This window comes from Bison bison, unplaced genomic scaffold (assembly GCF_000754665.1).
Source record: "Bison bison bison isolate TAMUID 2011002044 unplaced genomic scaffold, Bison_UMD1.0 scf7180017864263, whole genome shotgun sequence".
Lineage (NCBI taxonomy): Eukaryota > Metazoa > Chordata > Mammalia > Artiodactyla > Bovidae > Bison > Bison bison.
The window spans coordinates 12,138,280-12,162,169 of record NW_011494835.1 but is presented as its reverse complement, the minus strand read 5'-3'; the positions used below and the strand labels follow the sequence as shown (position 1 = coordinate 12,162,169).

Here is a 23,890-nt window from a genome sequence, read left to right as displayed (position 1 = left end):
TTTTAAAAATTTGAATAAACTTGCTGCTTTTAATGTCTATTTTGAAATAAATTATTTGCTCTTGATAGTATGTTCTATCCCAAATGAATTTTAAAAATAAAACTCATATTATTCCCTTATTTAATCATAATCATAAGAGTCTAGAGTGTCAAAGCCAGTAAATGTTTAGAAACTTTCTATCACTTGACATAGAACATAAGCCATGGTGAATGTCACAGAGTCTGAGATGTGGTATACTTTTTCAAGTGTGTCGTAGCTAGAAAATATTCTTAAGTGGTGTCATTCTATTAATCTTAGTGTCTTAGTTAGACATTTTTTTCTTTTGTATGTTTATAACCCAAACCTTTTATAGAGGATTAAAATACCTGCAGCTGGCACCATTTAAGAGTAAACAACACTTACTGATTATAGAGAAATTTAAAACTGTAAGTTTAGTAGCTTAAAAATAGTTTTTCAAATAATTGCATAAGATAAAGTATTGCCTGTTTAGGAATCTGTCAATGTATTTATGAAATAATGTTATTTTCTAATTTAAAAAATTATTTATAAAAGAACTAGGAGATTTTATTCACTATTAGTAAAAGGTGTTTCAGGTATTTCACTTCCAGGTTATTGAAATTTTATCATAACTAATTTGAATTACTATTAAACATAATCATTAAATATTAATAGTATTAAAATGCTATTATTAGTATTATATATAATACTATTTTGTTACGTATATATAGATGATTTATATACATCCATAAATATATATATTCCTATAGCCCACCAGGCTCTTCTGTCCACAGAATTCTCCAGGCAAGAATGTTGGAATGGGTAGCCATTCCCTTCCCAACCCAGGGATGGAACCAGGGTCTCCTGCATTGCAGGCAGATTCTTTACCATCTGAGCCATCAGGGAAGCCCTAGATGACTTATAGTCTTAGAATATGCATTGCAGATAATTTTTCTAGTAATCATAAAAGAACACCATTATGTGATTACTTTTTGTTACCTACTCCGGGAAACATTTTACCTACTTTACCTATCTTATTATTTCTCGAAACAACCCTTTAAGGTAGATAAAATCCCCATTTCTTTATTTTATTTTATTTTTTCTTTTTCTTTTTTTTATTTATTTTTTATTTATTTATTTTTTTTATTTTCGTTCCCCATCCTGAACCCTCTTCCCTCCTCCCTCCCCATACCATCCCTCTGGGTCGTCCCAGTGCACCAGCCCCAAGCATCCAGCATCGTGCATTGAACCTGGACTGGCATCTCGTTTCATACATGACATTTCACATGTTTCAATGCCATTCTCCCAAATCTTCCCACCCTCTCCCTCTCCCCATTTCTTAGAAGGGAAATATTGAAACTTGTAGAAGTTAAATGACTTGCATAAAATGTACACTGAGTAGAAGATTATGCTTAGAACTATTGTCTGACCGCACAGCTAGTGTTAACGTTAATTCTGTCATGTCACTGGGGCAGAAATGTGTACTGTGACAGGTTTTGATCGTATCCCTGTTAAAATGACAGCAGTCGTGTGGCATTCTGATAGCAGTAGGATTTTCTAGCAGTGAGTTAATCTAACAGGTGTTTCCATGCATATCTGACACTCTGAGGGTACTTTTTCTGCTTGGATCTTGTGCTGGGTGTCTGCTAGTCCATACTCAGGTTCCTATTTCTCTTCTGAATTGAAACTCGAAACTCATTAGTATTTATCCTACGTTGCCTGGAGATGTTGAGAAGGGGGAGTATTTATAAAGTTACCTAGATCTTAAAGTGTTATAATAATGTACATTTTAAATTCCTTAATATTTATGCTTTCTTAATAGAAAAATGAATATTCTTAGCAAACCTAAGGTTCTTGAACTCTGTAGTTTGCAAATCCCTTTCATATATATTATTTCATTTAACCCTGAAGACAGTGCTACTTTGTTCATATTTTTATTTTATAAATGAAAAAATTGAGACTCAGTGAGATTGACTTGTCCAAAATTATGTATTTGAAAAGTCACAGAGCCATGATTTGTATCTTGGTCTTTTGATAAATATTTTGTTTGTTTCCATTTCATTTGTGTAACACTACATCTCTTCACATTGATGATCCTGCACCTAACTTTGTTTAGGGTGAGGGATATCTGTACACATAAATGAGAATACTATAGAAAATAACAGTTCTGACCCTTTTCAAAATTGTGTTTTGAATTGCTGATTCGGCCTGTACTAAATTAAATTATTCCTGGCTCTTGGGCCTAGTGAGGAAATGATCATTTAATTTTGTGAAAGCCAACACATTTTAGCAGCATAGTACCCCTATTTAACCATGCTTGGGAATATAATTCACATCTGTTTTGTTAGCCAGAAGATGAATAATACAAGTAATTTTGAATTGTTTGATTTTAATTACTGTGGACTTTGCAATTTCTTATTATTTTCCTTCTTTTCTTATTCTTTTCTTTTCCTTTTCTTCATGTTGGAAATCTCTCTTCTGCTGCCTTCTTCTGTCAATTAAAAGGAAAATCCCACCCAAACGGTAACCTTTCTGTTGAATAGATATTTATACTATAATTTTATGTTATCATATAAGTACCTTTTTTTAAAACTTAAAAAGCCTAGTATACTTTTTAAAAGGATCCTTTTTTTTTTTTAAGAAAAAGATGTGAGTATGCCTGAAAGACATGACTGAGCATATACATGTATGTCGCACATACTTGAAAAAAGCAAAATATACAAAAGGAACATTGAGGCTTAAATGTATAACTTGTAAATAATATGGGAGAGGATATTTTAGCCTTAATGTAATTAAAAATATTTTAATTTTTTTTTTTTCCTTCTTAACCCTAGCCCACCAAGAAAACACATTATGGATCGTAATACCGAGTTTTATCACATACCTACTCACAGCGATGCGAGCAAGAAGAGACTGATTGAGGATACTGAAGACTGGCGTCCGAGGACTGGAACGACTCAGTCTCGTTCTTTCCGAATCCTTGCCCAGATCACTGGGACTGAACATCGTAAGTAAATAGCTAGGGATTCTATTGGATGAATATTTTTTTTTGCCACAGAGCGTAGCATTTAGACTGCTGGACAGTTACTGGGAAATAGTAATATTCCTGAAACAGTTTGCTTTTAAATTATGCCTAGTGGTACTGTAAATAAGTAACCAGCCTAGAAGAGTTATGTTAAAAAAGTATAGAAATATTAATAGTTGTAGTACTGACTACAGTACAGTCAATAACAGTAGAGTGATATAGGAATTTTTTAGTGGCTCTGGTAACTTAACCGTTTGATATTAATTGATAAAGGTAATTGCATAAAAGTTAAAAAAGCTAACTGATATTGGACATTGCTTATTTTATTTCAGTGAAAGAGTCTGAAGCTGATAATACAAAGAAAGCAAAGTAAGTGGTGCATTTTTTGGTAAATTGAATGCTTTCCTTTTATGAATGGTCTCTGTTTTTGTTTTCCACCTTTTCAAAGGAATAGTGTGGCATTTTGTCTTTACAACTAGGGGCTTAACTTGGGTGCCTTTTGTGGTACTTAAATACACGATTTAGAGGTTTTTAATTTAGTTGATAATGTCTGAATTTTTTGTTTGCGGCCTGTTTTCTTCAGTATTGAAGTAAGTGGGCAGAAGGGTATATTTGGGGGTGCTTTGCTAACACTGCAGATCTCTGTGAATGAGTTCATGAGTCTTGCAGTTGCTTCATTTGGGGAACAAAGATTGAAGTTTCCAAGAGGGCTCTATAGATTAATTTCCATATTTCTAAAAATGCTCTACCCTTAAAATCTTTGCTATTAAATCAAACAGCTCTGTGAGACTAAGCTTTTAGAAGGCATGTTTTCTGCATGGTGATCTAAATGTAGAAACTTTTCTTTCTCTTTCTTACAACTCTTCTATCAATCTCTTTTTCTTTTTTCTTTTCTTTTTATTTCCACAGGGAAAAGATACCCCTTCACGTCTTTAGTCCCAAATACACAAAATTACGTGACTGGCACCATGAAGTTTCAGCACGTGCTCTTAACGTACAGTGATTTCTGAGGCTTGCCCCCCCTCCCCCAGCAGGCAGCACATACCTTTTCATTCACTTGTTCTTTTTCTCCAACTTCTTAGCCTAATCTGTATTAAATTTGCCTTATGAAAGAAAAAATAGAACCTTTCTATACTTTTCTAACCATTTCCTGCTATTTCGAAAACGAGGAGGATGAACATGTTTTGTGCTATTTGGTAGCCCACAAATGTTAAACCAAGAGAGAACAGTAAGGAGCTAGACTGATTCAGTGGATTTACATGTGTTTTTATTGTTTTTATGGGAGTAACCTTGGAAAAGGAATTCTTTTCGTAAGTGCAATTGGGTTGGTTGGTTGAAGCTTAAGTGAAAATAATGTCCTTGTGTAACTGGGAAAATATTTTCTTTATCTTATTACATTTCCCAAGGTTACTTTAAAGTTCATTATTATGTAATGTTCAGAGTAGGTTGTAAACGCTTCTAAGTAAGCAAATACAGAGGCAAGATAAATAGAAATGACTTTATTAGAATAAATAGAGTTTGTTATAATTTGGGTATGTTTTAAAGGAAGAGCTATTGAGGATGGCTGTCTGAAGAGCAGGAGGCCCAGATTTGGCTCCTAAAAAAAGGAAAGAAGAGATTTCTGCTTCTATTTGCAGTGGGGAAATAAAGTGCTCTTTTGGTTGGTTAGTTTAAAAATCCTATTTTCTACCAAAGGAAGTATCTCTAAGCTGGTGGATACATTTAGGGTATAAACAACTTCTAGGTATTAACTAGTAACATGTAGACAAGATAGCTTTGCTTTATTTCTAAAACAGGGTAAATGAACATAAAATAAATTGCAATATGAATGATTCTTTACATGACATCAGAGAAATAGTTTCCTTAGTGATATAAATAATTGTGAGTTGTTGCTCTTTCTAGGAATCTCTGTTTTGGGAGATAACATGCACGCTAAATATCTGACCAGAAATGCTTTCTATCTTGTAATATAATGTATTATATATTAGATTAAATTCAATAATGAATGCGTTTTGAAGTTTGGAAAAGTATTGTAATAAAGTTGCCTTTAACTTAGCTTTGTAGTTGTTTTCTGTTTCCTTGAAGTCAGTAACAAACTCTCTAGACTTTACAGTACCACTTGGGTAAAATAAGTATTTCTCTTGATTTAATTTGGAATATGTTTTTTTAATTTTTTGAGATTGCTAAAATGTGAGCATAGAATATGACAAAGATACATATTTTTTCTGTGCTTTGTTACATTATTTTATATAACATCTTTTGTGAGAAACACGTAAGAATAGGTTGGGGCACAACATAGAATTAGGCTTTGTGTGAAAATTATTGCTGAAGCATCTTTGTCTTCAATCAAGGTTCCATTTTTATTTTTCCAGGTATTCTTGATTTTAATGTCATTGTAGGATAGAGAAACTGCCTCATAATTTGGAGAAACTAACATTAATTTCAGTTAGTGATTACTGTTTAAAATAACACATGTATACTAATTAAATAATTTTCTATTAAAGAAAAAAAAAAAAAAAGAGCTGTAACAACCAAAAAAAAAAAAAAAAAATTTGGCATGCCAAATGTGTTTTTAAAAATAATTCTAGGATTTATCTGTGTTCATTTGTACTACAGTACTTTTCTTTCTTTTAATTGTATCAGTTCTTCAGATACTGCTTATGATTTTATGTCTCTGACATCAGTCCCAGTTGCTACTGTGTCTCTGGCTTCTATAAGAAAACATATTTTCTTAGGCCATGTTTTCATATACCCTATAATTCTTCACTAATCTCAGGAGATGATGCTTGAAGAAAAAATTCTTGTGAAAGTGAATGGTCTTGGCTAGAGTAAACATGGTATCTTAAAAGAATCAGATTTCTAGAATAAACTTCAGAGTTAAGAGAAAGAGCTACTAGAAAGAGAATTTTAGGTAAATAAAATAATTTTCCCTTAATAAAAAAAAAGAGAACATGTGTATGTAAAACCATATAACTTGAAATAGGTACCACTGAAAATTAGAGTTTTAATACCATACCTAATTAAAAATAAAATAATGTCTCATTGAAACCATAGATTTAGATAAATGGAATGATCCATGAGTATGCGGGTAAATGTTCAGCCAGGATCGCAAAGGACATTCTGTTTGACCCTGTCAGAGGTTGAATTCCTGTGCTCAGTTAATCTCCTGGGACATCTTATATTCCAAGCTTAAAAGCTAGCCAAAAATTATAAAAACGTCTTGCAAAAATATTGTTGTAAGTCTAGTGACCTAATTTATAGCTTGTTTTTGTTTGCCTCTCTTCAACAGACTTTCTTTATCAACAGGCTTGTTTTTCATGTAAAATTGGAAATGTTACTTTTAAGAATTTTCGCCATTTTTTTCTTTTAATATTTTAACAGCCAGAAGCTAGAATGACTCCCACATAGTCAATCTTTTTTTTGTTGTTAATACCTTGAAAAACAATTATTTGTGGAAACAGAAACCTACTCATTTTGTACATTCTTATGCCCTTTGGGAAAACTCAGATAAAAACAGTCCTAGAGAGCTTGTTTAGTAAAAGTTGTGATGTTAAGAGAGTTTTCTTTTATTCATGTTTTTGTTTTTCAGAAATGTGGGATGAATTGATTTCCCCAAATAATTTTGCAATTGTTGTAGTTGCCAGTGTATATTTAAAATATTATAAATTTTAAATATTTATTTGTTGCCTACTTTCATTCTTTCACATGAGTAGTTACTGAATACTTGAATCCCTAGCACATAGCACCCTGTGCTAGGGATTTAGGAGTCAATAGCAGATAAATATGTAAACAAGATCATCTGTGATAATTAAGTTACCAAGATAGTAAGTTAATATAAAGGAAATCTGGTTTAGGCAGGGTGGGATCACTTAAATTGTTTGGATGGACAGGGGAGCCTGGCAAAGAGTTGGACGTGACTTGAGCGCCTTATCACACATGTACACATTGAGGAGATGACCTTAATGGCATTCCCTGAAGGGGAAAAAGGTGTCAGCCAGGTGATTTTTTGACTTGGGATGAGTGCTCAAGACAGAGGAAACAAGTGTGAGAACCCCAAAGTGGAAGGAAGCAGAGCAAGTATACAAAACAGAAAGAAAAGTGTGGCCAGAATGTGGTATGTGAGGGGGGAAGCATGATACAAAACATAACTCTTAATCCATATAGACAAATAAAATGTGTTCCCAATACTGTCCACAGCATTTTATTTTTTTGTTTGTTTGTTGTTTTTTTTTTGCCCACAGCATTTTATATGGGAAGTTTAAAGGTGATTATCATACCTGAACACTTTCAAGTAAAATTAGGAAATGAAGAATCAGGGAGGTAATCAACTTTCTAAATAAAGTTTACTCCACATACTTAGTGCCAGCCCTGATCAATGTAATGCATTTCCCATTGAGATCTATTGAAGATGAAAAAAGGGAGACACTAATGTATCTTGTAATGTATTTGTAGGGAACAGAATGCCCCAGAACACACATAAAGTCACTTAAAAACAGAACTTTTATGTATAGAAATGTGGCATATAATGCCCTGTTCATACTTTAGTGATGACTTTGACAGCTTAGTCCTCTGTGAAAAACTGTCTTGGTTTTCACACATCATTGCAGCTGCAGACATCGCTTGTTCCAAGCCTTCCTGGAGCTGCCCACCGGCAGTGAAGCGATTGGAGGGAGGGTGGGGAGGAAGCCTGGCCGTCGCAGCACAGGTAGGGCTGAACTGGAGGGTACATGCTAGCTCTGTTACATCTCAGGTTGACCCTCACTTGTATCTGTTCTCTTCAGTGTGGTTCTGGTCTTCACCTTCTCATCGTTCGTTCTGGGACACTTCTCATTGCTTCTCTTTACATCACAGACCAGATTACAAACACCATTTAGGGAAATCATTAGTGAAAGATCAGTTTAGGGCAGCCTGAAACGTGTGGAATTCAAAACAAAGATATGTTTACTTTTCTCTGCCTTGAGGAAAGGATGTCTATTTGCCAATTGCATCAGAAATACCCTGGAAGTAATAAGTAGGTAAAGGTATTTCTATTATAAATAACTTTTATTTCCTACCTTAGTGTTTGTAGTGTTTTATTTTTTATCCTTGAAATAAAGCAGGTTTACTGGCAAAAAAAAAAAAAAAGGAGAAAGTAATCAGATATAATCAGGGCTGTAGGAATGAATTAGTGAAATAAGCTTCAAAACAAAAAAATATTAACTGAATAAATGTGATAAGATCTTGTAACTAATAAACAGTACTTAATAAATTTTTTATAATTTTCCATATGGAACATTTTAGAATCAAATGTATTAGCCACATAATACGTTTTATTTGAACACTTCTGCTGTTTCCTTTACGTCTTTAAAGTGTGAAAGTGAAAGTCACTTGGTCGTGTCCGACTCTTTGCGACCCCATGGATTATACGGTCTATGGAGTTCTCTAGGCCAGAATACTGGAGTGGGTAGCCTTCCCTTCTCCAGGGAATTTTCCCAACCCAAGGATCGAACCCAGGTCTCCTGCATTACAGGCAGATTCTTTCTTTCTTTTTTTTTTTAGACTAGTCAAGTGCAGTAGTGAGAAGAGGGGAAGAGTAGAATGAGGAGTTCGATCTGTAACTGACTGTGAACAATCAATTGAGATAACTCACTACCTTCGGACCAGCCCAGGCAGATTCTTTACCAGCTGAGCCACAAGGGACATCTTTAAAAATTTACCTCTAATTCTTCTCTCCTGGGAGGGATACTGCAGCTGAATGGCCTTTGGAAATGTATGAGATAAACGGAGATCTCACAAGGACAGGAGGGTGCTATTGGGGGGCCAAGGGAAGAAGTGTCTTCTAGTGCTGTGAATAATTCCACAGAACCAAGCATCATCTTCCCAAAACACCAGTGGAATGCCACTGAGAACAGTGGGGCGAGTGCAAATGTTTCTCTTCCAAGATCTTATTTTACCTGCCGCTGTAGCCACAGGTTCTAACCCACAGTGCCTCCCCACCCCACTTCCTTTTCTAATTTGTGTTACGGATATTTGTCTACATATCCTACATCTCCAACCAGAATTTGAGCTCCTTGAATACAAAAGTCTTAGTGAAACATAAATTGAAGGGAATAGGCATTCTAATAGGCATGCTGTTTCTTCCTAGACATTTATACATAAATGTATATGTAAATATAAATATTTAAGTATATAAATATAGTTGTTCTCTGAACAGTGTAGGGAGTTAGGGGTGCCAACCTCCTGTACAGTAAAAAATACACAGATAACTTTACAGTCAGCCCTCCTTTTCTGTGGTTCCGCATTCTTGGATTCAGCCAAGATAGATTGGGTAGTACTACAGTATGTATTTAGTTAAAAAAAAAAAAATCCACTTGTAAGTGGACCAGTGCAGTTCAGATTCGTGTGTTCAAGGGCAACTGTATATAAATAAACAAATTCTATTTGCAAGTGGGTGCTTACAGTGTAAACGTCATCTCTAGTGAACTACTTAGTCCGCTGAGGCTGCCATAAGAAAATATCCAGACCTGATGACTTAAACAACAGAAATTAATTTTCTCACAGTTTCAAAAGCTAGAAGTCCAAGACCAAGGTGCTCCAGGGTAGGTGTCTGCTGCGGCATGCCATGTCCGGCTGAAAGCTGGCCAGCTTGTCTCTTGTCCTTGCATGGCCTTTACTCTGTGGACTAGTGAAAAGCGCGAGCTCTGGGTGCCTGTCTCTTGTGTTTCTTTAAGGAGACCAGTCATCTTGGATTAGAACCTCAACTGTCATGACCTCATTTAACCTTAATTACCTCCTTATAAACCCTGTCTCAAAAATACTGTTGCATTAGGTGTTAGGGCTTCAACGTGAATTTAGAGGAAGGACACAATTCAGTCCATAATACACACCAGCTGCCTTTCTATACGAATATTCATTTTGACAAATTAGCATTTAGAAAAAGCTATTCTAAAGTAAAGTCACTGACTTAGACCCAGTTGAAGTACTGTTGTTACCTCTGTTGTGATCGTCCTTTTCTGACCGGCATACTAAGTGTTTGTCTCCATGTCCTATATCCATAACTAGAGTGTAAGCTCCTTGAACACAAGCTTTTTGTGTTCCTCACCACCCCCGGATTTGGCTCTAATTAGCAATAACTAATGGTACCAATTATATATAATTGCATATTCCTCCAATTCTTTGTTCAGTTTTAGAGAAATTGTTTGCAACAGATTTTACATAACTTTTACTTGCGTGAAAATTCAGAATAAGGTCAAAGCTTCATAAAAATATCAAGGAATATAGTGAGGATAAGGGAGAGCCATACCTAAGCTGCTTGGAAGGAGAATTGTTTTGCTATGGGCAATCTAACTGGCAAAAGTAGATGCTCTTCCCGTGTTATTATCTGTTGAATAGTTGTGGAAGATATTAAATGAACATTTGTTTGTTAATCCATGTTCCCTTCTGGTTTTGGTCTGTTTTAACATGAATAACTCCATGACTCCTGTGAGGTGACAATACATGACTAATGTTAGAAATAGGCATGTGAAATGCTTAGTGCTCTGATTGGAAAAGCCAATAGAAATTTTATCATTACGAAGGAAATGTCTCAAGTTAAAAGTATAATCTAAAACACTAATTAAAAAAAAAATTCAGCCTCCATATTATCAGATGTACTGAAAGCTAATATTAATATGTGGCTGACCATAATAGAGAATTATTGAAGGCCATAGAAAATTTTATTTAAAGTTAATTCTTTTAGAATCATATACCTAAAATACATTGTGTCAAGCACCATACAAAGGATGATTTTTCTTGACTCACTATTTTCTCAGTTTCTACTATATGTAGTAAAATATTTTTCTAAAAATTTAAAATTTTTTATGCATGTATAGAAGATCCCCCGGAGAAGGGAACGGCTACCTACTCCATTATTCTTGCCTGGAGAACTCCATGGACAGAGGAGCCTGCCAGGCTAGTCCATAGCGTGGTAAAGCTTCCAACAAGAGTGAGGGACTAATACTTTCACTCTCATAGGTCTACATAAATAAGTACAAAGTAGTATTTTGAGGGCTTCCCTCCTAGCTCGGTCAGTGAAGTATCTGCCTGCAATGCAGGAGACCCAAGTTCTTCTATTCCTGGATCAGGAAGATCCCTTGGAGAAGGTAGTGGCAACCCACTCCAGTATTTTTGCCTGGAGAATCCCATGGACAAAGGAGCCGGGTAGGTTACAATCCATGGGGTCGCAAGAGTCAGACACGACTTAGCGACTAAACCACCAAACCACCACCCAAGTAGTATTTTTAGTTTAGCGAAAAAGATTTCTAAAATTATCATGACCCAGACATACTTTCATTAGTCTTTGTTTTTTCTCTCTCTCTTGTTCAGGTAATGACAGGTTCTGATTTTTCAGATTATGCTGAAGAATTAATGTGTGATGTAGTTTCCCAGTTTCTAAAGACTTAAATGTACTCGCCAAGGGAAAAGTGACTGCCTCTCCCTTTAGATAGAAAACAGTTCAAACTCCAGTCACCAGTTATATTACACAGAACTGAAGTGGTTATGGGGGGAAAAAATCTTCCAGACTGTCCCTTGGTACTAACTACTGTCGCTGTGATTTTCAGTTGAAGGCCATCAGAACAGATGTTACTTCTTGAACAGAAACTTGTCAGCTTTGTACATTCATTGAAAATTTAGACAGCAGAACCTACATAAATTTTTCCAAACAGGCTCAATTTACAGCAAGTTTTTAAAACATTCTAGGTTGTTCACAGATATTCACAGGATCCACATAAAACAGATTTTAAAAAATTTATTTATTTATTTAGCCTCTCAGCTTGTGGGATCTTAGTTCCTTGATCAGGGATTAAACCCCAGCCCTCAGCAGTGAAAGTGTAGAAATAGATTAATGAAGAAACACAGTTTGCTAACCTGGGCATGTCTTCATTATTGCTGTTTCACAAATATGCTGGACTCTGTTGAATATTCTTATTAGGACATGTGTCATTTGAGTAAATTACCTAAAATTGTTATTTAAAAACTACACAAAGAAATTAGGAATCATTTCCTTGGCTCATAATCTCACATGTTTTCATGAGGTTAAAATCAGGTTTGTCCCAAAACGCAGAACACAAAGACTTTCACAGCACAGTCTAATTTTTAAAAGCAAAAATGGAACGTTAATAACCAGATAGAATTGCTTAGCTGATAATATTATCATATGCATTCCTGCAAAGTATTGTGTTAACCTGGAAAAAAAGACCACAGGTTCAAAAATGGGTATATAACCAAATAGTAATTATTGTCTATTGCAAAATATGGCATGTTTGTAATTTATCTCCTTTCATTTTCTACTAGTTGGTTATATTGTCCTATGGGCTTCCCTGGTGGCTCAGACAGTAAAGAACCCACCTGCAATGCGGGAGACCTGGGTTTGATCCCTGGGTCAGGAAGATCCCCTGGAGGAGGGCATGGCAACCCACACCAGTATTCTTGCCTGGAGAATCCGATGGATAGAGGAACCTGGCGGGCTACAGTCCATGGGGTTGGAAAGAGTCAGACACGACTGAATGACTAAGCACAGCACAGCACACATGCAAATACTGGTTTGATGACTATAATGTAAAAGTCGCCATCTATTGAACATAAGTAATTACTACACTTGAGCTCCTTGTGAGAAAAGTATATTATTGAAGCAAGAAACATAGTTCCATGTACTCTGTTTTCACACACAGATTGTTTAATTTTCTGTATAATTATGGAAATACTTGAATACTTTTTCCAAATTTAACTGTGAAGACTAATATTTATGAAGTTGTTTCATGAAAATCAGTGTTTGTAATAAGCAAGCATTGACTTTCAAAGTACAGAATGTGCACTAAGTTCTTTAGAAGTTTTATCAGACTAGCAGTGCTTCTATTATGATGCTGTTTCAATAAATTCTTTTCTCTTAACCTTAAATAGTTCAAAATTATTTTATTGAATTAAACAAGAAAATATAAGGAACTTATTTTCTTAAAATTCAGTGTTAAAGACACTTCCTACAGCTTACTTTTTTTAATTCAAAAGAAATTATAATTTAAAAAGATTAGGGGTAATGATAATAGTCTTCCCCATGATGGAAGACTTAATATTCTATCTTTGACTGCCATTCAGTTTTACATGTTTCCATCGCATTGAAAGTTTCAAAACCCCAAGTTTTTCTACCTTTATGTGAAGGTGTGTTTATTATGATGGTGAAGTGAAAATAGCTTAGTCGTGTCTGTCTCTTTGCGACCCCATGGACTATACATATTCAGTCCCTGGAATTCTCCAGACCAGAATATTGGAGTGGGTAGCCATTCCCTTTTCCAGGGGATCTTCCCAACCCAGGATCAAACCTAGGTCTCCCGCATTGCAAGCAGATTCTTTACTGTCTGAACCACCAGGGAAGCCCAAGAATACTGGAATGGGTATGTGTTAGTCTTTCAGTTGTGTCCAACTCTTTGTGACCCCATGGACTGTGGCCTGCCAGGCTTCTCTGCCATGGAATTCTCCAGGCAAGACTATTGGAATGGGTAACCTAGCCCTTCTCCAGTGGATCTTCGTGACCCAGAAATCTAACTGGTGTCTCCTGCATTGCAGGCAGATTCTTTACCAGCTGAGCTACCAGGGATTTTATAAAAGGAAATTGAAATAATTTGTTGCATAGTATAGCATAAAACATATGATAGGTATGAACATTCAGGTATGTCTTAATTTTCTTCTTCCTAGTCAAATTAAAAAACTCTGTTTTCAAGTTACATTATTCTTATGAGCAATCTTAATTGTCTATATTTTCTCTGTTGTATTTCTCTTGTTTATATCTATTAACAGGTATACATTGAGTGCTGCTTCTTTGTCCAATTTTGATATGTGTTCATCTCCCAATACATCTAATCTAATACTTCTGAAGAGTCTTTAATCATTTCTTTAAAGTTATGTTCAAGCTAGGACAACACCTCATCAATTTTTGAGTTAGTGTTACATATGTATTTTATCTTTTCACATATTTATTACTCTAATATCCTAATAATTCTAGGATAGGAAAAATGTTTGAGGATAAATTTCTGAAAGATTTTAATGGCTTCAGGTAGTTGTATATCACTGTTCAGATAATGGGTAAACTGGAAGTTTTGATACAAAGAAGCAAGACTTTTAAGCGAAGTTGGTGTACTCAAACTTACCCTTTGCTTACAACAATGGAATCAAATATCTCTTGTTAATATCATCAGATCTCTTAGCAGTGATACAAGTAGGGATATTGAAGCAGTACCACAAACATGTTAAGAAAATGTACATACACATAATAGTCATTTAAATGTGAAAGATAAAACAACCAGACAGTGTTAATTTAAGAGATTAAAAAATGTTTAATGTATATATATATATATAAAACATTGTCAAGGATTATTATTAAAATAATAAATGCTGGTTGTTGAAAGATATTAACAGGCAAACAAAAATCACTCAAACCCAGAAATAAATACCGAAGAAGTTTATGTTTGTTTATGTTCTGGAGAAGATTGAAGCCCAGGTAGGAAGTTTTTCTTAAGGTACTCCCTAATCCCTAAAATGGGCTTAAAACTCAGTATTCAAAAAACTAAGGTCATGGCACCATCACTTCATGGCATATAGACGGGGAGACAATGGAAACAGGGACAGACTTTCTTTTCTTGGGCTCCAAAATCACTGCAGATAGTGAATGCAGTCATGAAGGGTAAAAAGTCATTTGCTCCTTGGAAGAAAAGCTGTGACAAACCTAACAGCATATCAAAAAACAGAGACATTACTTTACTGACAAAGGTCTGTCTAGTCAAAGCTATGATTTTTCCAGTAGTCATGTATCATGTGAGAGTTGGACCATAAGAAAGGCAGAGCGCCAAAGAATTGATGCTTTTGAACTGTGGTGTGGTGTTGGAGAAGACTCTTAAAAGTCCCTTGGACAGCAAGGAGATCCAACCAGTTCATCCTAAAGGAAATCAGTCCTGAATATTCATTGGAAGGACTGATGCTGAAGCTAAAGCTCCAATACTTCGGCTACCTCATGCGAAGAACTGATTGATTAGAAAAGACCCTGATGCTGGGAAAGATTGAAGGCAGGAGGAGAAGGGGATGACAGAGGATGAGATGGTTGGATGGTATCACTGACTCAATGGATATGAGTTTGAGCAAACTCCGGGAGATGGTGAAGGACAGGGAAGCCTGGCATGCTGTAGTCCTTGGGGTTACAAAGAGTTGGACACGACTGAGTGACTGAACAACAAATAGGCTATAAATCACTGAGAGAAAAAGACTAAGTATTTAGAGAACTTATGGATTTGCTAAGTAATATAATTTTTTTTTTAAAGTCTGGAGGATGGAGAAGAAAGTAGAACACTGGTAACAGAAAATATGGTGCTAGGTTTTAAAAAGGAAAAAGGTCTGCTTCTAAACTATAAATTAGTTTGAGCTTGAGGTCACATGAAAAAAAAGGCCTCAAAAGCATTCTTAAAAACCATCTAGTGAGCACTGAGACGAGGAGGGCAGGATTGCTGTGACCCAGAATTAAGTTCTGAAGAAACAGATCACACCCAATTAACCCATTTTGGATAGATTGGGGGAGATCTTAATTTTAACAGTTATCAAAAGCTTTTATGATCGTCTTGAATTTAATGATAAAATGAGGCTAATGATTATCAAGTAGATTCATAACAGGTTGAAGGAGTTTAATGAAAGGACATTGTTTGGAGATGAGTCAGTGGCTTGGATGAAGACCCCTTCTACAGCTGACTGCCTTAATTTGTAGCTAATATGAAGCAGGAAGGTATAGCAAGTATGTTTCATACCAGATCCTCCTCAATAATATATTGACATGTAGGAAAATGGACGAAATCTAGTTTTTTGTTTTTTTTTTAAAGGAAGGAAAGAAATTTGATATGGTTATGTGCAGTTTAGATCAAATCATTTGCTCCTCTTGAACATATTGGGAGGAGTGGGATAAAGTTATCAAAAACAAATATCTGAAAAACTAGGGATTTTGGAGGAAAATGAACCCAATATGAGTTTGTCACGTCACATGGCCTCTAAAATTATAAGCAAGTAATAGTTCTGTTCTGTGCTAGTAAACTCTCATGAGCATATTATGTTTAATGTTTATTATGTTTAGTCTTTGACAGTTATATAGCTAACCCCAACAAAATCAACTGAAAAATCATGGGACATTTGAGTGGTCTTTGGGTCAGAGGCAATTATATAAGTGTTTGTTTTTAGCGGATAATATGAGCTAGTTCCTTGACTAAAATCCATAGCTCCATCTTCTTCCACAAACACTCTCCCTTAGTCTCAGGCCTCATAGATGGCTGTGGAGATTGATAAGCAACTGAGTAAATAAATGCCAGAGCATTTATTGCCTTGTGTATAACGTTAAGGGATTTAGATTCTTACCACAAATAAGAAACCAAATATAGGATTTTAATCATGAGAGTAACATCTGATGTCAGTTTTTTAAAAGATCATTCTGAATACTATGGAAACTTAATTATAAAGGAGAAATAATGAAAACAGAAGGCTAGTTCTGTGTATTTTCTTCATTCAGTCAAGAGATGATAGTCACTCAGGCCATGAAAGTTCTAATAGAGCTGTAGAGACTTGAACTGGTTTATATTTTAGAGGAAGAACTGGCAGGAGTTTAGAAATAAGGGGGGTTGTTGATAGATAATGGAAAATTGCTGAGTCAGTGAATTTGGTAAGCATTAATTCAGTTGGTAAAAGTCAGTGAAATTGACAAATCAACTCAGTACAGTAAAAAAGCTAAGGGAGTCAAAATGTAGAGGAATGAGTTGGGGAAAAGGGTATTTTAAATATAGATTTTAGGCATGTTAGACTTGCTGATGAAAAAGTAAAGGTTATGAATTCTGGAGTGCGTGGTTGTGGCATTCCAGGCCTGTGACCTAACTGTAGAGGGATTATCACTGAACTGAAGAAGTTAAAGAATGCAGCAGTCTGATTATTTAGTGATTCAGCATGATGACATTGAGGTCATCAGGAAGATTGTTGGAATGGGGTAAAGAGAAAGACAGTGAGCCCGGGGCTAAAGCCGACAGTGGGCAGGGTTAAGGCCAGACAGTGAGTGGGTGCGGAGTCAGCGGTGTAGTCTAATGACCCAGGCCCCGAAGCACTCAGCATATTGCAGGATCAAAGATGATTGATGGTGTAAAAAGTAAGGAGAAGGACACTTGCTCCATCTCTAGGTTTATAAACTTAGCAGTGTGAGAAAAAAGGGACCTCTGAGGGACAGCAAGGAAGATCTAGAATGGCAGAGGGTTTGTGAGGTCTGAGAGATATGGGAAATGGATCAGACCAAGAGACATAAAACAGTAAAGAAATAAGAGTTCAGAAGATGATGGATGGATGACTCAATGGGTAGTATTTGTGGCAGATAAATAGAGATGGGAAGTACGATGGACTTGATCCTTGGGGTCTGTTGCAGAAAAGTGGACTTTAGACCATAAATTCCATGAGAACCGGAAATTACAGTGGGCAGCATGCACGGTGTGAAATGGGACTTCAAATAAGATTCTGTTGTTGAATGAATGAATGGATGCAATGAATGGTTGAATGGGAGAGCTCAGGATGTATGATCCAGAATATTTAGCCAGAGAGCACGTGGCCAGTGGCTTCTGTTCTCTAATGCTGGAAGAACAGTCTCGCTGGACATGGGGCGGTATAGTGACTTTCCCAGGATACCTGGCTTTTCCAAGGACTCACACTGGGTGGCTGTTCAACATGGCATTCAGAAAGATTTATTTATATTTTCAAATAGATAACAGATTGACTCAATACTATCGAATAATACATTATTTTAATCTGAATTTGGAAAAATACTTTCATCATAAATTCTTTTTATAATATTAGGATTACATTACCACTACAAAATGGCAGATTTTTGCCCCATACAAGAAACTGTTCCTAACTATATAGTAGAAATCATTGAAATCACTAATAGAAATGACTCAGTGATGACATTGATGATGCACAGTGAGAGGAGCTAAGGTTAGTGCAAAGTACCCTGCTGTTAGTGAGGGAGATGGACTTTTATCAGGAATAATTACAAGTGATTTTCAAGTTGGTATTATACCTTAAAATCTTTATATTATATTGGTATTTTTATAGACATAGTATAAATATATACTCATTCTTTATCTATGTTATCTTTAGACCCCATGCTATATTTTCTCTAAAGAGATCAAGAAATATAGATAACTAAAGACTTCAAAATCCTAAAGGATAGTGCTGTCAACGTGTTGCATTCAATATGTCAGCAAATCCCGAAGACCCAGCAGTGGCCACAGGACTGGAAAAGGTTAATCCTCTTCCCAGTTCCCAAGAAAGGTAGTACTAAAGAATGTGCTAAGCATCGGACAGTTGCAGTTATCTCCCATGCTAGTAAGGTCATGCTTAAGATCTTGCATGCTAGGCTTCAGCGTTATGCAAACCAAGAACTTCCAGTTGTCCAAGTTGGGTTTAGAAAAGGAAGAGAAACCAGAGATCAAATTGCCGACATTCGCTGGATCATAGAGAAAGCAAGGAATTCCAGAAAAACAGCTATCTCTTGTTTCATCGATTATGCTAAAGCTTTTGACTGTGTGGATCATAACAAACTGGGGAAAGCTCATAAAGAGATGGAAATACCAGACCACCTTACTTGTCTCCTGAGAAACCTGTATACGGGTCAAGAAGCAACAGTCAGAACCCTTTATAGAACAAATGATTGGTTCAAGATGGAGAAAAGAGTACGACAGGGCTGTCTGCTGTCACCCTGTTTGTTTAACCTGTACACTGAGCACATCATGAGAAGTGCTGGGCTGGATGAGTTACATACTGGAATCAAGATACACGGGAGAAACAGCCACAACCTCAGACATGCGATGATGCTATTCAAATGGCAGAAAGCGAAGAAGAACTAAAGAGCCTCTTGATGAGGGTGAAGGAGGAGAGTGAAAGAGCCAGCTCAAAACTAAATATTAAAAAACCTAACATCACGGCATCTGGCCCCATTACTTCCTGGCGAGTAGAAGGGGGAAAGGTGGAAGTAGTGACATTTCCTCTTCCTGGACTCTAAAATCACTGCGGATGGTGACTGCAGCCATGAAATCAGAAGATGATTGCTTCTTGGCAGGAAAGCTAAAACAAATATAACAGCGTGTTGGAAAGCAGAGACATTACTCTGCCAACTAAGGTCTGTAAAATCAAGGCTATGGTCTTCCCAGTGGTCAGGTATGGTTATGAGAGCTGTACCATCAAGAAGGCAGAATGTCAGAGAATTGATGCCTTGGAACTGTGGTGCTGGAGAAGACTCCTGAAAATCTCTTGGAAAGGAAGGAGATCAAACCAGTTAATCTTAAGGGAAATCAACCCTGAATACTTGTTGGAAGGACTGGTGCTGAAGCTGAAGCTCCAATATTTTGGTCATCTGATGCTAACAGCCGACTCATTGGAAAAGTCCCTGATGCCGGGAAAGATTGAGGGCAGAAGAAAAAGAGGGTGTCAGAGGATGAGATGGCTCAATGGCATCACTGATGCAATGGACATGAACTTGGGCAGACTCCAGGATATGGTAAAGGACAGGAAGGCCTGTCATGCTGCTGTCCATGGGGTCGCAAAGAGTCAGACGCGACTGGGTAACTGAACACAACAAAAAGAGTTCATATAATACTAAGACTGGACATTTAATAATGTAACATACATTACAGAAAAGGAAGATCAGAGAAATGCATGAAAGCTAAGGCAGAATTTGAAAGGTGCTGAAGAAAGCTTTGCTTCATACTCTGTGGTGACGTAAATGGGAAGGAAATCCAAAAAGGAGGGGTATGAATATACACATAGCTGATTCACTTGGCTGTACAGCAGAAACTACTACAACATTGTAAAGCAACTAAACCCCATTAAAAAGAGAGAGAGAATGAGATAAAACAACAAAGAACAAATTCTTTCCCCATGCAAATAAGTTCCAGTTCTTTCAAGGTCTCCATTTGTATTTCCTTCTTTTCCTTGTTTCGGTGAAGTACAAAGCTCCAAGTAAAATTTCTTTGACCCAGTTTCTTTTATTTGCTCTCACAAAAAATCAAACCTCATTTTGGATCATGTTATTCTTTATTTCATAATCTTCTTTTAGCTTCTGACAGTCAGTCCCCTCAGCCCCTCCATGTGCAAATCAAGGATGCCCTATTTGCTTATTTTTAAATTATCTTCAAGATGAAATTTATAATAAATGTAGAATTAACAGGCTCAAATAATGTTTTTAGGCTGATAAAAAAAAAACAAAGGCAGTTGAAATTAATACATTTAGCTTGTGATTAAGGGCGTCAGAAATTTCCACCTGAGGTTTTGTTAATTTAACTTACCAGAGGGGAAATCATAATTACAAATGAATGCATATTTGTTGTTGGGAAGCCGGCAGAAGATTCCCATTTTTCCTGATGACAGACAGTTTCCTTGGCTAAAATAAATAACTTTGCTCCTCCAGTGAACCCCAAAAGTACAGAATGCAGCTACAATGTTGGCACAGCTCACTTTTTTTTTCCATTTTCTGCTTTCACAGTATTCTGTGAATGCTTGCTTTGTAGAAGACTGAATATACTAGCAACAATTTATTGTCATTTTCCTCTTTTACCTGCTATAAAAGGTTTCTGATTTTTTTTTCTTAATGAAAACCTGCCATGTCGGGATTAATAAATCATTCTGTCTGATTATTTTGTGACATTCATGTGGAGAGTGAGGAGGATTGAAATCTGTGTTTGGAGACTGAAAGTTTTCATACTGCAAAGGAAAGTTTCTGTATTCTTTTTCAAGGTTAGTCTTTGTGAAGAATTTATTCTTATATAGTTTGGATGTCATTCCATTAAAATATGGATGAGCCAAATTAACATTTTGATACTTTGTAACTGAGGTGCATTTTAACATCCTTCCACCAGAAATCACTAGTGAAATAGTACTAAAAACAGGTAAGTGTATTAGATAAGGTCGGAGCACAGAAGACGGAAGAGAAGTGGTCAGTTGGATCCTATGATGAGACTAAATTAGGAACGCACCCCAAAAGACAAGAATGTATGATTCCACCTGTGTGAGGTATCTACAGTGGTCAAATTCACAGAAACAGAAATAGAATGGTAGTTACCAGGAGCTAGCGGGGATTGGGGAAAGGGAAGTTGTTATTTAATCGATATATAGTTTCAGATTTATAAGATAAAAAAGCCATGGAGCTCTGGAAATCTGTTTCACAACAGTAGCTGTACCTAACATTTCTAAAGTGAAGAAGTGAGGTTGCTCAGTCGTGTCTGACTCTCTGCGATCCCGTGGACTGTAGGCCACCAGGCTCCTCCGCCCATGGGATTCTCCAGGCAAGAATACTGGAGTGGGTTGCCATTTCCTTCTCCAGGGGATCTTCCCAACCCAGAGATCGAACCCGGGTCTCTTGCATTGCAGGCAAGACGCTTTAACCTCTGAGCCACCAGGGAAGCATTAGTAAACATTGCTAACATTACTAAATGTTAGTAATGTTAGTAATGAAACATTTTAACATTACTAAACTATACACTTACAAATGGTGAAGATGGTAATTTTTTTTTTTGTACAATTGAAGTGTAGTTGACTTACAGTGTTGTGTTTCAGGTGTACAGCAAAGTGATTCAAGTTATTCTTTTTCAGATTATTTTCTATCATAGTTAGGACAGTAAATCTTATGTTTTTTTTTTAAACACAATAAAAAGAAAGTGAGGAATGCAAATTGTCAATTGAATTTAGCCACAGAGAGGTCATTTGGGACCTCAGCAAGAATATGGTTTTCTGGAGGTTGGAGAGTGAGCCCACTTGAGGCAGTGGAAGAGGGGCTGGCAGCTGAGGAAACGGAGATTATGTAAGTAAACTTACTTCATAGTGTTTGGATGTTAAAAGGTACATGGGGGAAATAGAAGGTGAAGGTGTTTTTGTTGTTATTATTGTTTTAAGAGAAACTATAGCATTTTTGCGGAGAAGGCAATGGCACCCCACTCCAGTACTCTTGCCTGGAAAATCCCATGGACGGAGGAGCCTGGTAGGCTGCAGTCCATGGGGTCACTAAGAGTTGGACACGACTGAGCGATTTCACTTTCACTTTTCACTTTCATGCATTGGAGAAGGAAATGGCAACCCACTCCAGTGTTCTTGCCTGGAGAATCCCAGGGACGGGGGAGCCTGGTGGGCTGCCATCTATCTGGTCGCACAGAGTCGGACATGACTGAAGCGACTTAGCAGCAGTAGCAGCAGCATAGCATTTTTGAATGGGGATGCAAAGCCTGTAGGGGGCAAGTAGAAAATGTGAGAGAAATTGACTGAGGCCAGAGATTGATTGAGGCCGCTGAGAAAAGGGGAGGAGCTAGAGTCTACAGCATAAGGAATTAGCAATTTGAGAGTTGCCAGGACTGGTGGATAGAGTTCCTCTGGCTGCTCCTACAGGTATGGTCAGGTTGATAAGTTAATGAGATGGGCATCCTCACTCCTGCTTTGCCTGAGCAGACGGTTTACATGGGTCCCCATTGAAAAGCGTAGAAAGGCCCAGTACAGAGATTATACAAAGAAAGGCACAATTGCAAAGAAAGATAATGCACAAATAGCTCTTTGTTCATTTTCCCTGAGAAAAGCAAGCCAAAAGTCTGCAAGCCCAACTCTCCAGCCATATCTGGGAAGTGCTCATACCTGTCTCCAGTGAGAAATGAAAAGTGACTTAAGTAACAGACCGAGCCGAAAGTCTTGCTGCTTCAGAGGTGCTATTAATTAAAGCTTCTTCCAACCCTAAAAAGAATATGTATTGGGGAATGACAGAATGAGAATAGATATTGATGTCTGTACCCCATACTAAATGAGATAGTTTAAAATTTTCTTAAGTCTATTATCTTCAGACATTGGCTAAGCAAAGGAATAGATAATCAGTGTGTATGACACATGGGAAACCTCCTGAGTACATTTGTTTGGAAGCTTAGAAATCTGGCTTTAAAGGGTATTTTATGAGTTATATGAACTTTATTTTCAAATGGTATTCATTTTTCCAGTCAACAGAGTTTGTGGAGGTGTTGGAAAACTCAACTCCTTCAATTCACTCTTTTTTTATTACCTGTCCTCATTATGTATTATATATTAATATATAGGTATTGATATATATTACATACTATGTAATATATACATTATGTATCAATATATAGGTATTAATAATATTTTATTTTTTCTAGGATATTGATAATTCTTTATGTTTTAAAGGACATTTTGAAAGGTTTTTTTTTTTGGAGTTCTAGTCATTTCTTTGAGGTTGTTCTTGTATCAAAGAACAGTTCTTAAACAGTAATACCTGTTTCACCTGAATTGGGAAACAGTCTCTAGAAGGTACAAGATATATTCTGTGGAAAAACAATGTACACATAGTGAGTTTGTACTTGAAAACAATAAACTTCTCCAATGCATTTATTCAACAAATACTTGTTTGTTGTTTTCTGTGTTGTAAGCGCTTTGTTTTACTTATACCAGTGAACGTAACTGTCCCTGACCTCAGGGAGCTTCTAGTCTAGTGAGGGAGTCCAGATTCAAACAAATAACCACGTAAATTGTATAATTAATATAGTAACAAATTACGTGAAGAAAAAGTACAAGGTGGTATAAAACCATATGACACAGGCAGCATTTTGGCAGTTTGGGAAATTAGGGAGACCTCCCTGAGGAGGTGACATTTAAATTGAGGCCAGAAGGATACTTAAGAATTAGTGTGATAAAGGTGTGGCAGACAGCTGGGTATAGAAAGTGACATGGAATAGCTGCACAGTGGCCTTGAGGTGGGAAGAAGTTTGGCCTGTTTAAAAAGAGGTGGAAGACCCCTGGACGGGAGCAAGC

At 36.5% G+C, this 23,890-nt stretch overlaps 1 protein-coding gene across 7 annotated transcripts in view; it reads left to right on the top strand.

Annotated features, from left to right (window-relative positions):
* The window catches only part of PDLIM5 (PDZ and LIM domain 5), a 235,490-nt gene that overhangs the window by 144,003 nt on the left and 67,597 nt on the right, over window positions 1-23,890 (top strand). For 3 of the 7 annotated variants that reach the window (XM_010848342.1, XM_010848337.1, XM_010848339.1), the window contains 3 exons: window positions 2,503-2,520; window positions 2,832-3,004; window positions 3,355-3,391. In XM_010848342.1, the coding sequence (XP_010846644.1) occupies window positions 2,503-2,520; window positions 2,832-3,004; window positions 3,355-3,391 (228 nt within the window). Of the gene's footprint in view, window positions 1-2,502; window positions 2,521-2,831; window positions 3,005-3,354; window positions 3,392-3,931; window positions 5,078-23,890 lie in introns of those variants that run through there. The other 4 variants (XM_010848341.1, XM_010848340.1, XM_010848336.1 and 1 more) reach the window with 2 other exon arrangements.